The sequence below is a fragment of the Oncorhynchus mykiss genome, chromosome 6 (assembly GCF_013265735.2).
Source record: "Oncorhynchus mykiss isolate Arlee chromosome 6, USDA_OmykA_1.1, whole genome shotgun sequence".
Lineage (NCBI taxonomy): Eukaryota > Metazoa > Chordata > Actinopteri > Salmoniformes > Salmonidae > Oncorhynchus > Oncorhynchus mykiss.
The window spans coordinates 53,973,259-53,990,993 of record NC_048570.1 but is presented as its reverse complement, the minus strand read 5'-3'; the positions used below and the strand labels follow the sequence as shown (position 1 = coordinate 53,990,993).

The following is a 17,735-nucleotide window of genomic DNA, read 5'->3' as shown; positions in this document are numbered from 1 at the left end:
GTACCCCAGATGCACACCTATACAGATACACACACACACACGTGCAGTTTTTGTCACTACCCCACAGTAGATCTTAATGAAGGCATACAGTTGCTTACGAAAGTATTCACCCCTGTGGCATTTTTATGATTTTATTGCCTTACAAACTGGAATTAAAATATATATTTTTTGGCGTTTGTATCATTTGATTTACACAACATGCCTACCACTTTGAAGATGCAAAATAGTTTTAATTGGGAAACAAACAAGAAATAAGACCTACAAAAAAGGAACTTGAGCATGCATAACTTCAGCCCCCACCCCCCCTCCCCCCAAAGTCAATACTTTGTGGAGACACCTTTTGCAGCAATTACAGCTGCAAGTCTCTTGGGGAATGTCACTTTAAGCTTGGCACATCTAGCCACTGGGATTTTTGCCCATTCTTAAAGGCAAAACTTCTCCAGTTCCGTCAAGTTGGATGGGTTCCGTTGGTGTACAGCAATCTTTTAAGTCATACCACAGATTATCAATTGGATTGACTTCTGGGCTTTGACCAGGCCATTCAAAGACATTTAAATGTTTCCCCTTAAACCACTCAAGTGTTGCTTTAGCAGTATGCTTTGGGTCATTGTCCTGCTGGAAGGTGAACCCCCGCCACAGTCTCAAATCTCTGGAAGACTGAAACAGGTTTCCCTGTATTTAGCTCCAGCCATCATTCCTTCAATTCTGACCAGTTTCTCAGTCCCTGCCGATGGAAAAACATCCCCACAGCATGATGCTGCCACCACCATGCTTCACTGGGGGGGATGATGTTCTCAGAGAGATGAGAGGTGTTGGGTTTGCGCCAGACATAGCGTTTTCCTTGATGGCCAAAAAGCTCAATTTTAGTCTCATATGACCAGAGTACCTTCTTCCATATGTTTGGGGAGTCTCCCACATGCCTTTTGGTGAAGACCAAACGTGTTTCCTTATTTTTTTCTTTAAGCAAGGGCTCTTTTTGGCCACTCTTCCATAAAGCCCAGCTCTGTGGAGTGTACTGCTTAAATTTGTCCTATGGACAGATACTCCAATCTCCGCTGTGGAGCTTTGCAGCTCCTTCAGAGTTATCTTTGGTCTCTTTGTTGCCTCTCTGATTTAATGCCCTCCTTGCCTGGTCTGTGAGTTTTGGTGGGCGGCCCTCTCTTGGCAGGTTTGTTGTGGTGCCATATTCTTTCCATTTTTTAAATAATGGATTTAATGGTGCTCCGTGGGATGTTCAAAGTTTAGGATATTTTTTTATAACCCAACCCTGATCTGTACTTCTCCACAACTTTGTCCCTGACCTGTTTGGAGAGCCCCTTGGTCTTCATGGTGCCACTTGCCTGGTGGTGCCCCTTGCTTAGTGGTGTTGCAGACTCTGGGGCCTTTCAGAACAGGTGTGTATATATACTGAGATCATGTGACACTTAAATTGCACACAGGTGGACTTTTTTAAAACGAATTATGTGACTTCTGAAGGTATTTGGTTGCACCAGATCTTATTTAGGGGCTTCATAGCAAAGAGGGTGAATACATATGCACGCACCACTTTTCCGTTTTTTATTTTTCCATTTTTTTCACTTCAACAGTTTGGACAATTTTTTTGTATGTCCATTACATGTAATCCAAATAAAAATCCATTTAAATTACAGGTTGTAATGCAAAAAAATATGAAAAACGCCAAGGGGAATGAATACTTTTGCAAGGCACTGTATGTAATTAAAATTAGAGCCCGACTGATTAGGGCTGTTACGGTCTTGGAATTTGAGGTTACAGTACATGGTCACCGACATAACTGTTCAGGGGGGTCAAAAAAAGGGGAGGTCACAATTCTGTTTGTACACTTTTTTTTAATTTTTTTTCACCTTTATTTAACCAGGTAGGCTAGTTGAGAACAAGTTCTCATTTTCAACTGCGACCTGGCCAAGATAAAGCATAGCAGTGTGAACAGACAACAACACAGAGTTACACATGGAGTAAACAATAAACAATTCAATAACACAGTAGAAAAAAAAGAGTATATACATTGTGTGCAAAAGGCATGAGGAGGTAGGCGAATAATTACAATTTAGCATATTAACACTGGAGCGATAAATGATCAGATGAACATGTGCAAGTAGAGATACTGGTGTGCAAAAGAGCAGAAAAGTAAATAAATAAAAACAGTATGGGGATGAGGTAGGTAAATTGGGTGGGCTATTTACAGCTGGACTATTTACAGCTGCAGTGATCGGTTAGCTGCTCAGATAGCAGATGCTTAAAGTTGATGAGGGAAATAAGTCTCCAACTTCAGCGATTTTTGCAATTTGTTCTAGTCACAGCCAGCAGAGAACTGGAAGGAAAGGCGGCCAAATGAGGTGTTGGCTTTAGGGATGATCAGTGAGATACACCTGCTGGAGCGCGTGCTACGGGTCGGTGTTGCCATCGTGACCGGTGAACTGAGATAAGGCAGAGCTTTACCTAGCATGGACTTGTAGATGACCTGGAGCCAGTGGGTCTGGCGACGAATATGAAGCGAGGGCCAGCCGACTAGAGCATATAGGTCGCAGTGGAGGGTGGTATAAGGTGCTTTAGTAACAAAACGGATGGCACTGTGATAAACTGCATCTAGTTTGCTGAGTAGAGTATTGGAAGCTATTTTGTAGATGACATCGAGGATCGGTAGGATAGTCAGTTTTACTAGGGTAAGTTTGGTGGCGTGAGTGAAGGAGGCTTTGTTGCGAAATAGAAAGCCAACTCTAGATTTGATTTTGGATTGGAGATGTTTGATATGAGTCTGGAAGGAGAGTTTACAGTCTAGCCAGACACCTAGGTACTTATAGATGTCCACATTCTAGGTCGGAACCATCCAGGGTGGTGATGCTAGTCGGGCGTGCGGGTGCAGGCAGCAACAGTTGAAAAGCATGCATTTTGTTTTACTAGCATTTAAGAGCAGTTGGAGACCACGGAAGGAGTGTTGTATGGCATTGAAGCTCGTTTGGAGGTTAGATAGCACAGTGTCCCAAGAAGGGCCAGAAGTGTACAGATTGGTGTCGTCATTAGAAAAACCGAGGCTACTGAGTCTGCCGATAAGAATATGGTGATTGACAGAGTCGAAAGCCTTGGCCAGGTCGATGAAGACGGCTGCACAGTACTGTCTTTTATCGATGGCGGTTATGATATCGTTTAGTACCTTGAGCGTGGCTGAGGTGCACCCGGGACCGGCTCGGAAACCGGATTGCACAGCGGAGAAGGTACGGTGGGATTCGAGATGGTCAGTGATCTGTTTGTTGACTTGGCTTTCGAAGACCTTTGATAGGCAGGGTAGGATGGATATAGGTCTGTAACAGTTTGGGTCCAGGGTGTCTCCCCCTTTTGAAGACATACTTGAAACAAACCATTATTATCGTAGCATTTCATTATTGTTATTATTCCTCAACCAATTAAGAAATGCCAGGTTGGAGAGGATCTGTTGCGTTTTTGTGTTGACACAACGTTAATGGAGTCAAAATAAAGATATATGCCAACCTGTTGGCTTTTCTGCATATGTTTTTTTTTATTACTGATCCTATTTCGACGCACAAATGAAGTTTAATTCCACTTTTCCCGAAATATTTGCATCACGTCACAAACCATGCTGTTGAGGTCATTCGATATCAGTGGCATTAACACATTTTTTTCAGAGAGAGTACATCTTAATGAAATAATGTAGCCTAAGCTACTAAAAATAGGCTTTTGATCCTTATTAAACAGATGGAGTCCAGACAGGCTACTTTAGGAAACTTTCTGAATGGACATGTAGGCCTATAGAGAGAATCAGCAATCTCACACATGCAAACCGTTGTAAAAGCACCCGTTAATCAAAGCCAACAGCGTGTGTCAGACACACAAACTATTTTTCCTTAAAATATATTTAAAAACCTTGGCCTACCTTAGGCTTTCAAGAAAGTAGGCTTTAAGATAATGAGTAGACAATGAAAGTATGAAGTATTATAATTTGTGCATTCAGAAAGTATTCAGGCCCCTTCCCTTTTTCCACATTTTGTTACTTTACAGCCTTATTCTAAAATTGATGTGGAAAAGTAATTTAATCAATCTACACACAATACGCCATAATGACAAAGCGAAAACAGTCTTTAAGACATTTTATCAAATGTTAAAAATAAATAAATAACGGAAATACCTTGTTTACATAAGTTCATACCCTTTGCTATGAGACTCGAAATTGAGCTTAGGTGCTTCCTGTTAACATTGATCATCCTTGATGTTTCTACAACATGTTTGGAGTCCACCTGTGGTAAATTCAATTGATTGGATATGATTTGGAAAGGCACACACCTGTCTTTTTAAGGTTCCACAGTTGGCAGTGCATGTCAGAGTGAAAACCAGCCCATGAGGTCGAAGGAATTTTATGTAGAGAACCTGATGGTCACTCTGACAGAGCTCCAGAGTTCCTCTGTGGAGATGGGAGAACCTTCCAGAAGGACAACCATCTCTGCAGCACTCCACCAATCAGGCCTTTATGATAGTGGCCAGACGAAAGCCTGCTTGAGAAACGGAATTCTCTGGTCAGATGAAACCAAGATTGAATTGTTTTGCCTGTCTGCCAAGCATCACGTCTGGAGGAAACCTGGCACCATACCTACGGTGATGGTGGTGATTTTCAGTGGCAGGGACCGGGAGACTAGTCAGGATCGAGGGAAAGATGAATGGAGCAAAGTACAGAGAGATCCTTGATGAAAACCAGCTTCAGAGCGCTCAGGACCTCAGATTGGGACTAAGGTTCACCTTCCAACAGGACAATGACCCTAAGCACACAGCCAAGACAATGAGTGGCTTCGGGGCAAGTCTATGAATGTCCTCGAGTGGCCCAGCCAGAGCCCGGACTAGAATCCGATCGAACATCTCTGGAGAGACCTGAAAATAGCTGTGCAGGGACTCTCCCCATCTAACCTGATAGAGCTTGAGAAGATATACAGAAAAAAATGGGTGAAACTCCCCAAATACAGGTGTGCCAAGCTTGTCTCATCATACCCAAGAAGAATTGAGGCTGTAATTGCTGCCATAGGTGCTTCAACAAATTATTGAGTAAAGTGTATGAAACACTTATGTAACTGTGATATTTCATTTTTTTTAAATATTTTTTTATATAAATTAGCAAAAATGTATAAACATGTTTTTGCTTCGTCATTATAGGATATTGTGTTTGTGTAGATTGATGAGGGAAAAAATGTATTTAATCAATTTTAGAATAAGGCTGTAACGTAACAAAATTTGGAAAAAGTCAATGGGTCTGAGTTCTTTCCAAATGCACTGTATTTAGCAGATTGTGTTGGGCGAAAAAAAAATCTAAACTTGTTTCTCTCAAGTGTAGCAGGTTTTGAACTCTGCTAACAACGTTTCCACTCTGAAAATGAGAATGGTAAATTACTGTTATTAATTAACATAAATGAATGTAACCAAATGGCCGGGATAAACAGTAAATTGCATGTTTTACAAATGATAGGCTACCACATGGGCGTTCATAGGCTACTATTCTACTTTGCGGGGATTTTTTTGGTCTCGATAACGACAGCATATCTGCCAGGACCGGGCCTGATCAGCGTTGATTAGTCTATAAAATAAGAAAAGATTCCGTATAAAATTGTACCATGCCATGTTGGAGAGGATTGGCGCATTGTCCATTTGACAGTTAGTTCATTATAGGCTTCGGAGCCAGAACAACCTTGTCGACTGCTGTTGAATAATTAATGAATAGTCAGACACATCCAACCTTTTTTAAAAATATTTATTTATTTACTAGCAAGCAATCAAAACGAGCCACCCATCAACTCCACACATCAACAGCAAACATTTTTACTGCAGTGCCATATCCTATAGCATTCTACACCCCCGCCATCTAGCGATTAGCTGCTCGAGCATCAAAGGAAAGTTGGAAAGAGGAGGAAATGTAGAAAGTTTAATAAACAAAGTTAGCAAACATTCCTGCTATTAGGTACAGTTTATCTACATGAAAATAAATGTCATAAAATACTAGAATGAATTTAGGTCTATTTAAACAATTATTTTCATGACAGTCTCCGTCCATAACTGTCAGTTACATGGTTATTCAATTACTGTCACAGCCCTATGACCGATACGCTATTTTGGGTCTGATTACAATTTTTATTTTGGGGGGGAGGGGACTTACAGATACCGATATGTATGCCGATATACTGTTTTACAGTGGGAAAATTAAAAATGTACATTTTTCGACACTAAATTCTCGTAAATTGCCATCTAAAATAACAAATATCCAATAACTATGCTTCTTCCAATGTTGATTTCATACGTTGTGATAATAATGACACATCATGATAATGGTTCAGATTAGCATTAGATTCCCTTTTTCCCATCCTATTTATTGAATATCGGTTATCGGCCGATGGCGATATAGCTTTAAAAGGCCAAAATTGACCGATTCCCAAAAAATAAAATATATATATATAAATAAATAAACATTTTTTTGTGTGTGAATCAAAATATCAGTTTTGCTCTCATTATAATTGGTGCTGTTTGCCAGACAGGAATCTCTCTCTCTCGCTCATATGTTTAAATTAGAAAACAGGACGAGTTAAGTTGCCAAAGACATTGCCTTTGAAAAATGGGAGATTCTTGATGGATTACAACTCATAATTACTGCAATAGATTATTTTATTATACAGATAACCCTACTGAATTACCTGATTTAGTTGAGTGTTGCCTTGAGAGCTAGACTGTTGTTGTGTAATTTTTCAACCAGCTGTACTGAAAGCCATGCTCACAGATAGGAATACTTTAGGAACATCACCCTGATGAAGATTTGAACACTGAACCATATTGGTTTTTAAAAGAATGTTCCACTCAAAATACAATCGAACTGTGCCGTTGGCTGGTCTAGTTGTAGTGCTGCACTAGTTGTAGTGATGCTGCCCCCAGACCACATTTGTCCCTGGGTGCAGCGATTCCCAGCCCCCCGTTCCTCCACTCACATTCTCTGCTTTATCCCTCTCGTCGATCTCCCCATCTACATTACTATCCTAAATGTGTCAATGTCAGGAGAATTTAGTTCTCGTGTTCATTAACCAATTCAATTAAACTACTCAGTCTGCTATATCAGGATTTGTAAGATACTGATATAAATGAAGACAGACAGAGGCCCAGTCTACAATAGTAAAATAGTTAAATGTTTATTCACAGGAATGTTCTCTTTATCATTTCCGGTACATTGGTCTATATACCTCACATTTCGTCATAAATGTCCCTCTTCCTCTCAGATACTATGGCAATATAGTCCACAAGCCTTCTCACATTGTCTGCCACGTGTTAAACAATCTACTACAAGCCCAAGGTCTCTCCCCTCCCTGGGTGGGGACAGAATGTCCTGTAAGGAACACAGTATTCCAACCGGTCTGACGATAGCTCCATTCGTTTCTAACAAGGAACAGAAAGTCCTTGTTCTAATTCAGAACTAAAACTACACACAGTATATTCAGTGTTGTGATTATAATAAGATTCATACAGTGACAGAGAAGTATTCTGTTTAGTAAATGTATACATAATTTAGTCATTATTCATGAAAGTCCCATTACAGTCAATAAAATCTTAAAATACCTTAATACTCAGTGTCTGTAGGAGCGAACCATTTTTGTGAACAGGGTGGTGTACCTAATAAACTGACCAATGTGTGTCTGTAACATTAGATTTTCTTTGCTGTAGGACATTGGGTGGAATCAACTATGTTTTATTTACAAGGAGCACATTAGGAGCACCTAATTTGAAAAATGTAGGCGCACCCAAAGACATTTAGAAGCACAATTAAAATATGAGGTAATAAAGCTAGAATCATTGGGCTTACTGTAGTGCCCTGTACCCCCGGGGGAGTTGTGGAATAATCCTGCTACTCCGATACAGATGGATTTAAGGTGATGAGACGTGTGTATTTAACCCACGGGGGGATTAACACCACAAGCAACCAGAAGAATGGCACTCTATGTCCGTCTTTCTCTAACATGTACATACACACACGCTCTCGCTCTCTTTCTTTTAGTCATATCTCTTTCTACCCCTCAACGCCCCCCTCCCCCCACCCAGTGTCCTGACATTGTCCTCGAAATTACCCCAATAATGAGATTACAGTGTATCCTTCTCCTGAAGGGAGGGAGAAGAAGGGAGGTAGAGCGGGGGGATAGGGAGAATGTTAGAGTGATTCTGGGAGGATGTGATAGCGAGCGAGAGAGGGAGCGGAAGATAAGGATCAGCGCTGCATAAATGCACTCTTGGGCCGTGAGTAATTGTTCTGTCCCCAGTAACATTAGCTGCCATGATAATGGAATATGCACAGAGATTGATACCCTGGGTTGCCGGTCAGAAAAGGAAGGATCATTTAAACAGGGTGAACTCTCGTAGTCACCACATCAGTATGGACTCGCATGTATTGTGTATACACACACCTCATCTGTACACACGTGCTCTGGATGTGCGCACACACACAAACACACACACATACACATACACATACACACACACAGGTCAGGTTGGGTTTTCGTTAATACACAAACCTCTGTGTGAAAGGGCCATAGGGGAGGAACAATTATGTCCTACTTACCCAAAATAGCTTGGCCTTTGACCAATGTTAGAGTAGTAGGTTGGGTATATGTCGGAACAAATTCACTGTTTGTTGTGCCTCAACTACAGGGACTTTTTTCTTTATATACTTGTGAGAGAGAGCCTACTTAATTAATAAAAATAGCTCATCCTTTAAAGTCCTAACCTTAGAATGTTACACAAAAGCTGTGTGTTGTTGGGAGACCATAGTACAGCTATTGATTTGTTACCATGATTACAACTATTCTATTCTGGAGTTGAATGCAAGTGTAAAAGTACAACTAATGTTGAGTAGAACACTGTGCCCGATCTATGGTTTTGGCCTATTTGCTGAAAGCATCACTCCCAACACTTCGTTATTTAACATTTAATTTGTTCTTTTTGGATTTAAGGTTCTTAATGTACTGTTTAATTTATCTCTGGCTGTAATTTTGGACTATCGCATATTGTCTTGTTTCATTATGGCAATAAAAATGTTTTGAACAGGAAAGATAACACATTTTTTCTTCACCGTCTCGTTTCCTCTCAGGTCGAACCAGCTGCAGGACAGGGTCACTCTGATAAAGGGCAGGATAGAGGAAGTCAAACTGCCCGTTGAAAAGGTGGACATCATCATCTCAGAATGGATGGTAAGTTCACTGTTCATTACAGGTTGTGGTTTAAAAATAAAAAAAAAGTGATGGACATTCCAAAGATAATGTATATTTTTCGGAAGATTTCCTGAATCTGCTTGAATTGAAATGGAAATGCCGCAAACCCTGACAAATTATATTGTTATTCTAACTGATCTGAACACTATCTCAACATACAGTATAGAAACCTCCACTACACTAGTAACAGCAGTGACTATTTTAAACATGGTATGTATAGAATTAGCCCCGGCCATGTCCCCTTCTAAATAGTTAACCAGGGTTACTTGGAGTCGCTCAGAGCACTGATGCCCATTCATCAGCCAGGTCCTCGCTGGCGAAACGGATGAAGGGGTTGAAAGTTGAACACTCCGCTGAAGTCATCCTTTATTCATGAGCAGGCCGTATCTGTCCCCACTCACGTCCCGCCCCAGCTTTCCCCGAACCCCCGGGGTCAGACGGAGCATTGCGGTTCGCACGGGCACGGAATCTCACGCCGTTACCAGGGGAAATAGAAATTCACAGCGTGACACGAATCTCTAATGACACCGGCTCACAGAACGCTAATAAATCTGAGAATCCTCCTGTCACTTCTCATCACCGCAGCGACTGTGGACATTTCTCAAAGAGTGCAGGGCCCAAAACGCTGCCCTAGGATCTGCCTGTGTAAAGTGGAGAAATGACAGGAAATGACAGCCCTTGCAGAGTCGTAAATTCATTGAGTCTGCGTTAGACCTTATTGCCGGTAAGTTGAAGTAAGTCTTGAGTCCCGACTGCAAGAGACTTATGAATCCCCGTGTCTTACAGCGGTGTAGACCCAACGAGGTCTGTCTTCAAGTTGTCATCAATGGATTTTAATTAGAATACCAGTCCTTTATAGATGTGATCTGATGCAAGTATTTACCAACAGAGTGATATAAATCACTTATTTTAATACCTCAAATTTGTTCGTGCCATCATGACTTTGATTGATCTACAGGCTATCAATATTCCTAACTTAACAATTTATCATAGTAGCCAATCACCAGTGTGTCACACTGTACATCTGAACACATACCTGGGTGTGAGGCTTTACTTTGATGACCTTGTGTCGTTGCTTTACTCATAGACGAGAGTGATTCTGGCAGAACCTAGGGCTATGCTGATCCCAATGCCAACGTATCATGCTGTAATACATCACTAAACTGGCCTCTTATGTCCCCCAACTCCGCCCAGCACACAGCACACACACACACACACACACACACACACACACACACACACACACACACACAGAGAGAGAAGTCCAACACATACTCACAAGTACATGCGCACACACACACACACACACACACACACACACTCGAAGAGCACAGTGGGGGACAGAGGAGAGCAGTGCCAGCCAAGTACCCCAAGCCTCCTAATGCTTCCAACAGGGGACAGGGAATATGGGTCATACCTCTGCCAACCAGCCAAAGGGGTGCTATGGATACACAGGAGGGACATCACTAAAATTAGACACTTCTAGAGAACATGACTGCTTCCTTTCACTCTTGAAGTGATAGAAGAATATTAAAGGCACAGTCTAATTCAGTTAGATTTTATTATTTTTTACAAATATTAGCCATGTCTTGGAGAAATATATTTTATCTCTGAGATAATCACAACATTTGGTCAACAAAGGCGAAGAAAGCCTCCTTTATGTTCAGAGAACATTTTGTCATATGCTACTTCTCATAGTGTGTGATTTGAAAATATTGGCCCTAGGTGAAGCTTACTCAGTAATACACACACTACAAGTTAACTGGGTGATGTAAAGTGATCCATCCAGTAAGGTCTCTCTACCCCGAGGGAGACGTGACAAGTTCCATCGGAAAATGTCAGAACTTTTGGCCGTCTCCCACTTTCAGACTAGACGATAGGGGATCACTCGGGCTGGTGATTAATGGGGGCGGGTTAATTTTTGTGAAACAAGTCGCCTGTCTACCTAGCCGGGGTGTTGTTTGAGAGATGGCCTTTAGCCGTGCCACTGTTGTTTCATAACTCAAAGCATTGATCTGTTCCTCTCTCTTTTTTCTCTCTCTCTCTGAGGTAGTGTCCCAAATGGCACTCCATTTCATATATAGTGCACTACTTTTGACCAGGGGTCACGGGGCTTTGATCAGAAGTAGTTTGCTATGTAGGGCATAAGGTTCCATTTGGGATGAAGCCAGAGATGAGAGACCTCTGACTGGGGGGAGGAGGGGTTGAATTACTGAGAAGCTAAATAAAGATTGTTACCTAGAGATCAATCAGGTCTGATGGGTCTAGGTGACTGTTTTCTGACGGGAGGGGTGGGGAGGACTCTCATGAGTGAAGTTGGCTTTAGAATCAGTTTTGTGGCCTTGATCCCGGAGAGAAACTTTTGGGGCTGAAGTTTTTATATTGAAATCCACATCTAGGTCTCTTCAATGTGAGCGCAAAGCTTAATTCCATTGGTTGGCCTAGGTCACTGGGAAGTGAGTAGCAAATGATGGTGAAAAGTAAATGAAGCAGGGTAAGCTTGACTTGGAAAAAAGGCTTTCAGAAAATGTTTTTTTTTCTCCGGGAGGCGGTAGGTAATTGAATTGAGGAAAACACACTTTTCATAACTTATCAAGCAAAAGGAAGACGTGAAGGACTTTGGCTTAACGTTTGTGGTCTGTAGATTTGACAGTATTTTTTAAATCCTATTTTACGAGGATTTGTTTTGAGGTGGGCAAAGTTTTCCTCAACGTCCACTTTGGAGGGCACCAGAGTTTGTTTGGAGAGTTCAACACACACACACACACACACTAACTGTGTGCCGTAGATCTGTGGAGCCAAATTAATGGCAGCCTCCTCTCTAGCCTCATTATCAGTAATAGGAGTCTCACCTGCCCAAGTGGAGGACAGCAGTAATCAGTCATACTGTCGCCCAGTCGGACTGACTGTCACTCACCCACACATGCATAGGCACTTACACACGGTGACACACACACTCACAGAGACAGACACTTGAAAACACAAACATACGCACATTGACACACATGCTGGACAATATTTTGAATTGACCTTAACCAACTTCAGGTTTTCAAATCAAGCTTTATTTATACAGAACATTTCAGACATGGAATGCAACACAATGTGCTTCACAGGAAAAACAAACTGTGAAAATAAAAAGCTGAAATATTTACTACAGAACAAACAACATAAGATAAAAATGACAAAACTGAACAACTAAAAAGCACCCTAAGGTGCAAAGCTAAAAATACATTTTAAGATATTTGAAATATGTCCACAAAATGCTTTCTCTACCTCCAAGACAACACTTACTGTAGGTGTGATACCATGTGACCTAGCAGGATTAGAAAAGTACTTCTCCCCTCTCTCTTACTCTCTTAACTCTGAACAAAAAAGGAGAGAAAAGGACCACCATCTCCAGCAGGCCGGCCACAGGCCCTGGACCTTTGCCTCTAATGGCCAGAACTGGTAACTGATAAATTAGGGGAAAGGTATCTTTTAGAGAATAGTACCTGTAATCCAGTACAGAAATTGGAACGGAAGTGCCCATGCATTAAACAGGATCAGAAGAAGAATTAGTCTTAGAAGGAAATATATATACAACAAGCAAAACGATCATGCTGTTTTTATGTGGCTGCTATGAAAGTCAACTGTTTGCATGTGATCAGGGGTGTGTTCACTCCGCCGATTCTGTTCAAAAACGTTTCTTAAATGGAAGCAAACAGAACAAAACAGGGATAAACATAACTGAATGTGTCAAATAGAAGTTGCAACTGTTGGACTTACGAATACATCCTAGATCAGCTAGATGCAGGCAAGAGTGTACAAGGCAGTATTGAATGTGTCACTGTCTGTCACCTTGATTACTCAAAATTTGCTCGACCTGTGCAATTACGCTGTAAACATTCATAGGCTAGGTTGTAGGAACCTCATGATGGGTACAGAGAAAAGTAGAGTATCATGCAGTAGCCTATCGATTGAGCTGGGTGAATTTTATTTATCAGTTATTTTACTAGGTAAGTTGATTGAGAACACGTTCTCATTTACAGCAACGACCTGAGGAATAGTTACAGGGGAGAGGAGGGGGATGAATGAGCCAATCGGAAATTGGGGATTATTAGGCGACCGTGATGGCCGAATGGAATATGAATGAGAGTCATCCAATATGCTGTAATAGAAATAAGGCCATGCTCATGAAACAAACAATCACCCTCCCTAATCATAAACGGCACCAACCGCCACTGGTCTGAATGCACTCATGACCCAATTCTATGCACTCAAATTATGGTCTACTTTTCTGAATTGCCTTGTGAAAGCCTAACACTGAAATATTGTATTTTGGCTATACATGTTGGCAATAGTAACTACAAGCTTTAAAATTATGCCCACCTAACCTAGATTGCAATTTATAATGGACTGTTTTTGGATTGTGTAAACAACAACAATAGCGTAAAGGCAGAGATGCAGGGCTGGGTTCCAAACAAAACAACTACAATTGTGCGCTCTGTAGTTCTACAACACCGCCAGGAGAGCTAAAAAAAAAAAAAAGTATAGTTCATGACTCATCTTTGAGTCATAACAGTGCATTGAAATGACTTATGAACTGTGCACAATTTGGAGAGGTGTGTGTGGCTACTTGGAAACACCAGTTAGAACTCTTACTCAAACCCTTGTCATTTTTTTGTCTCATATTGCACCTACCACAAATGTTCTTGTCATCTTACTGTATGTATCCAGAGTATTTTCAGATTTTGTTATCAACAAATGCGGCAAAGTACAGTAAATGCACATAAAATAAAATGTTATTTGGATTCAGTCTTGTCAGGTGAATTGTTGTCTTCATCTTTAGTCTCATAATTTTCCCATAATCTCCTAACTGTTCCCTTTTAATTGCTACCATGGTTATGCATATGGTTTCCATATTTCTCCTGTCAGAAACATTTATATGTATCCATATAGGCCAATTCCCACGAGTGTAAGGGGTTAATAGCATTAGTTAATTGTGATGAGTCGCAATGAATTTGCTCAAATATGTCCCTAAAGAAAGAGTGTTCCATTTATAATGCAGTGCATTGAGTTAGGGTTTGCTTGTAAGCAATGGGGAAACAACATTTTGTTTCACCATAAACAACACAAAAGTAACTAACTGTAACTAACTTCTAGCTAGTTATGCTCCCAGTGTTCAAGTAGGCCTACTCACTCTTATAGATGTTCTGGAAGTTTTACACTTGCACAAACACAATCTCTCTTTCTCACAGAAACACACACAGCTTTAAGTACTGTTAAAGCTTCAGGCATTCTAAATGAGTGTGTCTAGGGATAAAGAATACTGGCTCTCAACAACAACAAAAATAGATTATGGCTGCCCTTAAGTTTTGCTTTATCATATTATTAACATTACACAATAAATGCATATTTTATGGTTGAATGTAATTGTCTCTTGTAAAATGTACTTAACTCTTTTGAACTTGATGTGCACCAGATTCATTCTTGTTGAAATTAACTGACCAGATTTTGTTTGTTGAAACAGTTTATCTTTTTGGGGGGCAGAGCTCATTAGAATAATACCCAGCCTGCTTTGCAATTGTACACTTACATTTTGGTAATTTAGCAGACACTTATCAAGAGCGACTTCAGTCAGTGCGTTCAACTACGGTAGATAAACAACCACATGTAAAACATTTATGTAACCGTTACTGAGAATGCTGTTGTAGTTTAACTGGTCTGTTGGTTAGTTCACTGTACCTTAAGTCCTGCTGATTTAGGAGCTGGCTGAGAAGCTCATGGATGATTAAGAGGCATATGGGAACATAAAGCTCCCTACTGAAATATTCACTATATACCATTATTAATTGGAAATAAAACTTTCAAATGTAAACAAGTGCTTTTTTTAGTCGTTGAATGCAACTTAAAGAGTGAGAACTGACACAATTGATTAATTTGGGAGGTACTTGTTCGAATTGAGTTGAAACACATATACAGTGCCTTGCGAAAGTGTTCGGGCCCCTTGAACTTTGCGACCTTTTGACACATTTCAGGCTTCAAACATAAAGATATAAAACTGTATTTTTTTGTGAAGAATCAACAACAAGTGGGACACAATCATGAAGTGGAACGACATTTATTGGATATTTCAAACTTTTTTAACAAATCAAAAACTGAAAAATTGGCCGTGCAAAATTATTCAGCCCCCTTAAGTTAATACTTTGAAGCGCCACCTTCCCATCAATTTTAACCATCTTCCCTGTCCCTGCTGAAGAAAAGCAGGCCCAAACCATGATGCTGCCACCACCATGTTTGACAGTGGGGATGGTGTGTTCAGCTGTGTTGCTTTTACGCCAAACATAACGTTTTGCATTGTTGCCAAAAAGTTAAATTTTGGTTTCATCTGACCAGAGCACCTTCTTCCACATGTTTGGTGTGTCTCCCAGGTGGCTTGTGGCAAACTTTAAACAACACTTTTTATGGATATCTTTAAGAAATGGCTTTCTTCTTGCCACTCTTCCATAAAGGCCAGATTTGTCCAATATACGACTGATTGTTGTCCTATGGACAGAGTCTCCCACCTCAGCTGTAGATCTCTGCAGTTCATCCAGAGTGATCATGGGCCTCTTGGCTGCATCTCTGATCAGTCTTCTCCTTGTATGAGCTGAAAGTTTAGAGGGGCGGCCAGGTCTTGGTAGATTTGCAGTGGTCTGATACTCCTTCCATTTCAGTATTATCGCTTGCACAGTGCTCCTTGGGATGTTTAAAACTTGGGAAATCTTTTTGTATCCAAATCCGGCTTTAAACTTCTTCACAACAGTATCTCGGACCTGCCTGGTGTGTTCCTTGTTCTTCATGATGCTCTCTGCGCTTTTAACGGACCTCTGAGACTATCACAGTGCAGGTGCATTTATACGGAGACTTGATTACACACAGGTGGATTGTATGTATCATCATTAGTCATTTAGGTCAACATTGGATCATTCAGAGATCCTCACTGAACTTCTGGAGAGAGTTTGCTGCACTGAAAGTAAAGGGGCTGAATAATTTTGCACGCCCAATTTTTCAGTTTTTGATTTGTTAAAAAAGTTTGAAATATCCAATAAATGTCGTTCCACTTCATAATTGCAACAATTTCAATGATTTTACTGAGTTACAGTTCATATAAGGAAATCAGTCAATTAAAATAAATTCATTATGTTCTAACCTATGGATGTCACATGACTAGGTAGGGGCACAGCCATGGGTGGGCCTGGGAGGGGATAGGGCCACCCACTGGGGAGCCAGGCCCAGCCAATCAGAATTATTCTTTCCCCAAAAAAGGGCTTTATATACCGTGCATTCGGAAAGTATTCAGACCCCTTGACTTTTTCCACATTTTGTTACGTTACAGCCTTATTCTAAAATTGATTAAATTGGTCACTCTGACTACAGAGAAACTACAGAGTTTATCTGTGGAGATGGGAGAACCTTCCAGAAGGACAACCATCTCTGCAACACTCCACAAATCAGACCTTTATTGTAGAAATGGCAGACGAAAGTCACTCCTCAGTAAAAGGCACATGACATCCCGCTTTGGGTTTATCAAAAGTCAACTAAAAGACAGACCATGAAAAACAAGATTCTCTAGTCTGACTAAACCAAGATTGAACTCTTTGGCCTGCATCACATCTGGAGGAAACTTGGCACCATCCCTATAATGAAGCATGGTGGTGGCAGCTCCATGTTGTGAGAATGTTTTTCAGTGGCAGGGACTTGGAGACTAGTCGGGATCGGCGTAAAGTACAGAGGGATCCTTGATTAAAACCTGCTCCAGAGTGCTCAGGACCTCAGACTGGGGGTGAAGGTTCACCTTCCAACAGGACAACAACCCTAAGCACACAGCCAAGACAACGCAGTAGTGGCTCTGGGACAAGTCTCAATGTCCTTGAGTGGAGGCAATTGGTAGAGGCCTCCCTTCAAATATTGAAGAATTAGAGCAGTGTTCTGCTGAAAAGTGGGCCACATCGTAAGTGCAGCAAGCTCAGTGATTGCAACACATTTATACTAAAATGAACAACCACAGAAAAGCACTAAGCTTATTTCTTTCAAATTGTGTGTACAAATTAGTTTTACATCCCTGTTATTGAGCATTTCTCCTTTACCAAGATAATCCATCCACCTGACAGGTGTGGCATATCAAAAAGATGACTAAACAGCATGATCATTACACAGGTGCACCTTGTGCTGGGGGCAATTAAAGGCCACTCTAGAATGTGCAGTTTTGTCACACAACACAATGCCACAAATGTCTCATGTTTTGAGGGAGTGTGCAATTGTCAAGCTGACTGCAGGAATGTCCAATAGAGCTGTTGCCAGATAATTTAATATTAATTTCTCTACCATAAGCTGCCTCCAACGTTGTTTTTAGATAATTTGGCAGTACATCCAACCAGCCTCACAACCACAGACCACGTGTAACCACGCCAGCCTCCACATTCGGCTTATTCACCTGTGGGATCGTCTGTGCTCAGACAATGC

At 41.0% G+C, this 17,735-nt stretch overlaps 1 protein-coding gene across 4 annotated transcripts in view; it reads left to right on the top strand.

Moving 5' to 3' along the window:
* The window catches only part of prmt3 (protein arginine methyltransferase 3), a 108,217-nt gene that overhangs the window by 16,290 nt on the left and 74,192 nt on the right, over positions 1 to 17,735 (top strand). For all 4 annotated transcript variants that reach the window (XM_021606802.2, XM_021606801.2, XM_036980432.1 and 1 more), the window contains exon 10: positions 9,131 to 9,230. In XM_021606802.2, the coding sequence (XP_021462477.2) occupies positions 9,131 to 9,230 (100 nt within the window). The remainder of the gene's footprint in view (positions 1 to 9,130; positions 9,231 to 17,735) is intronic.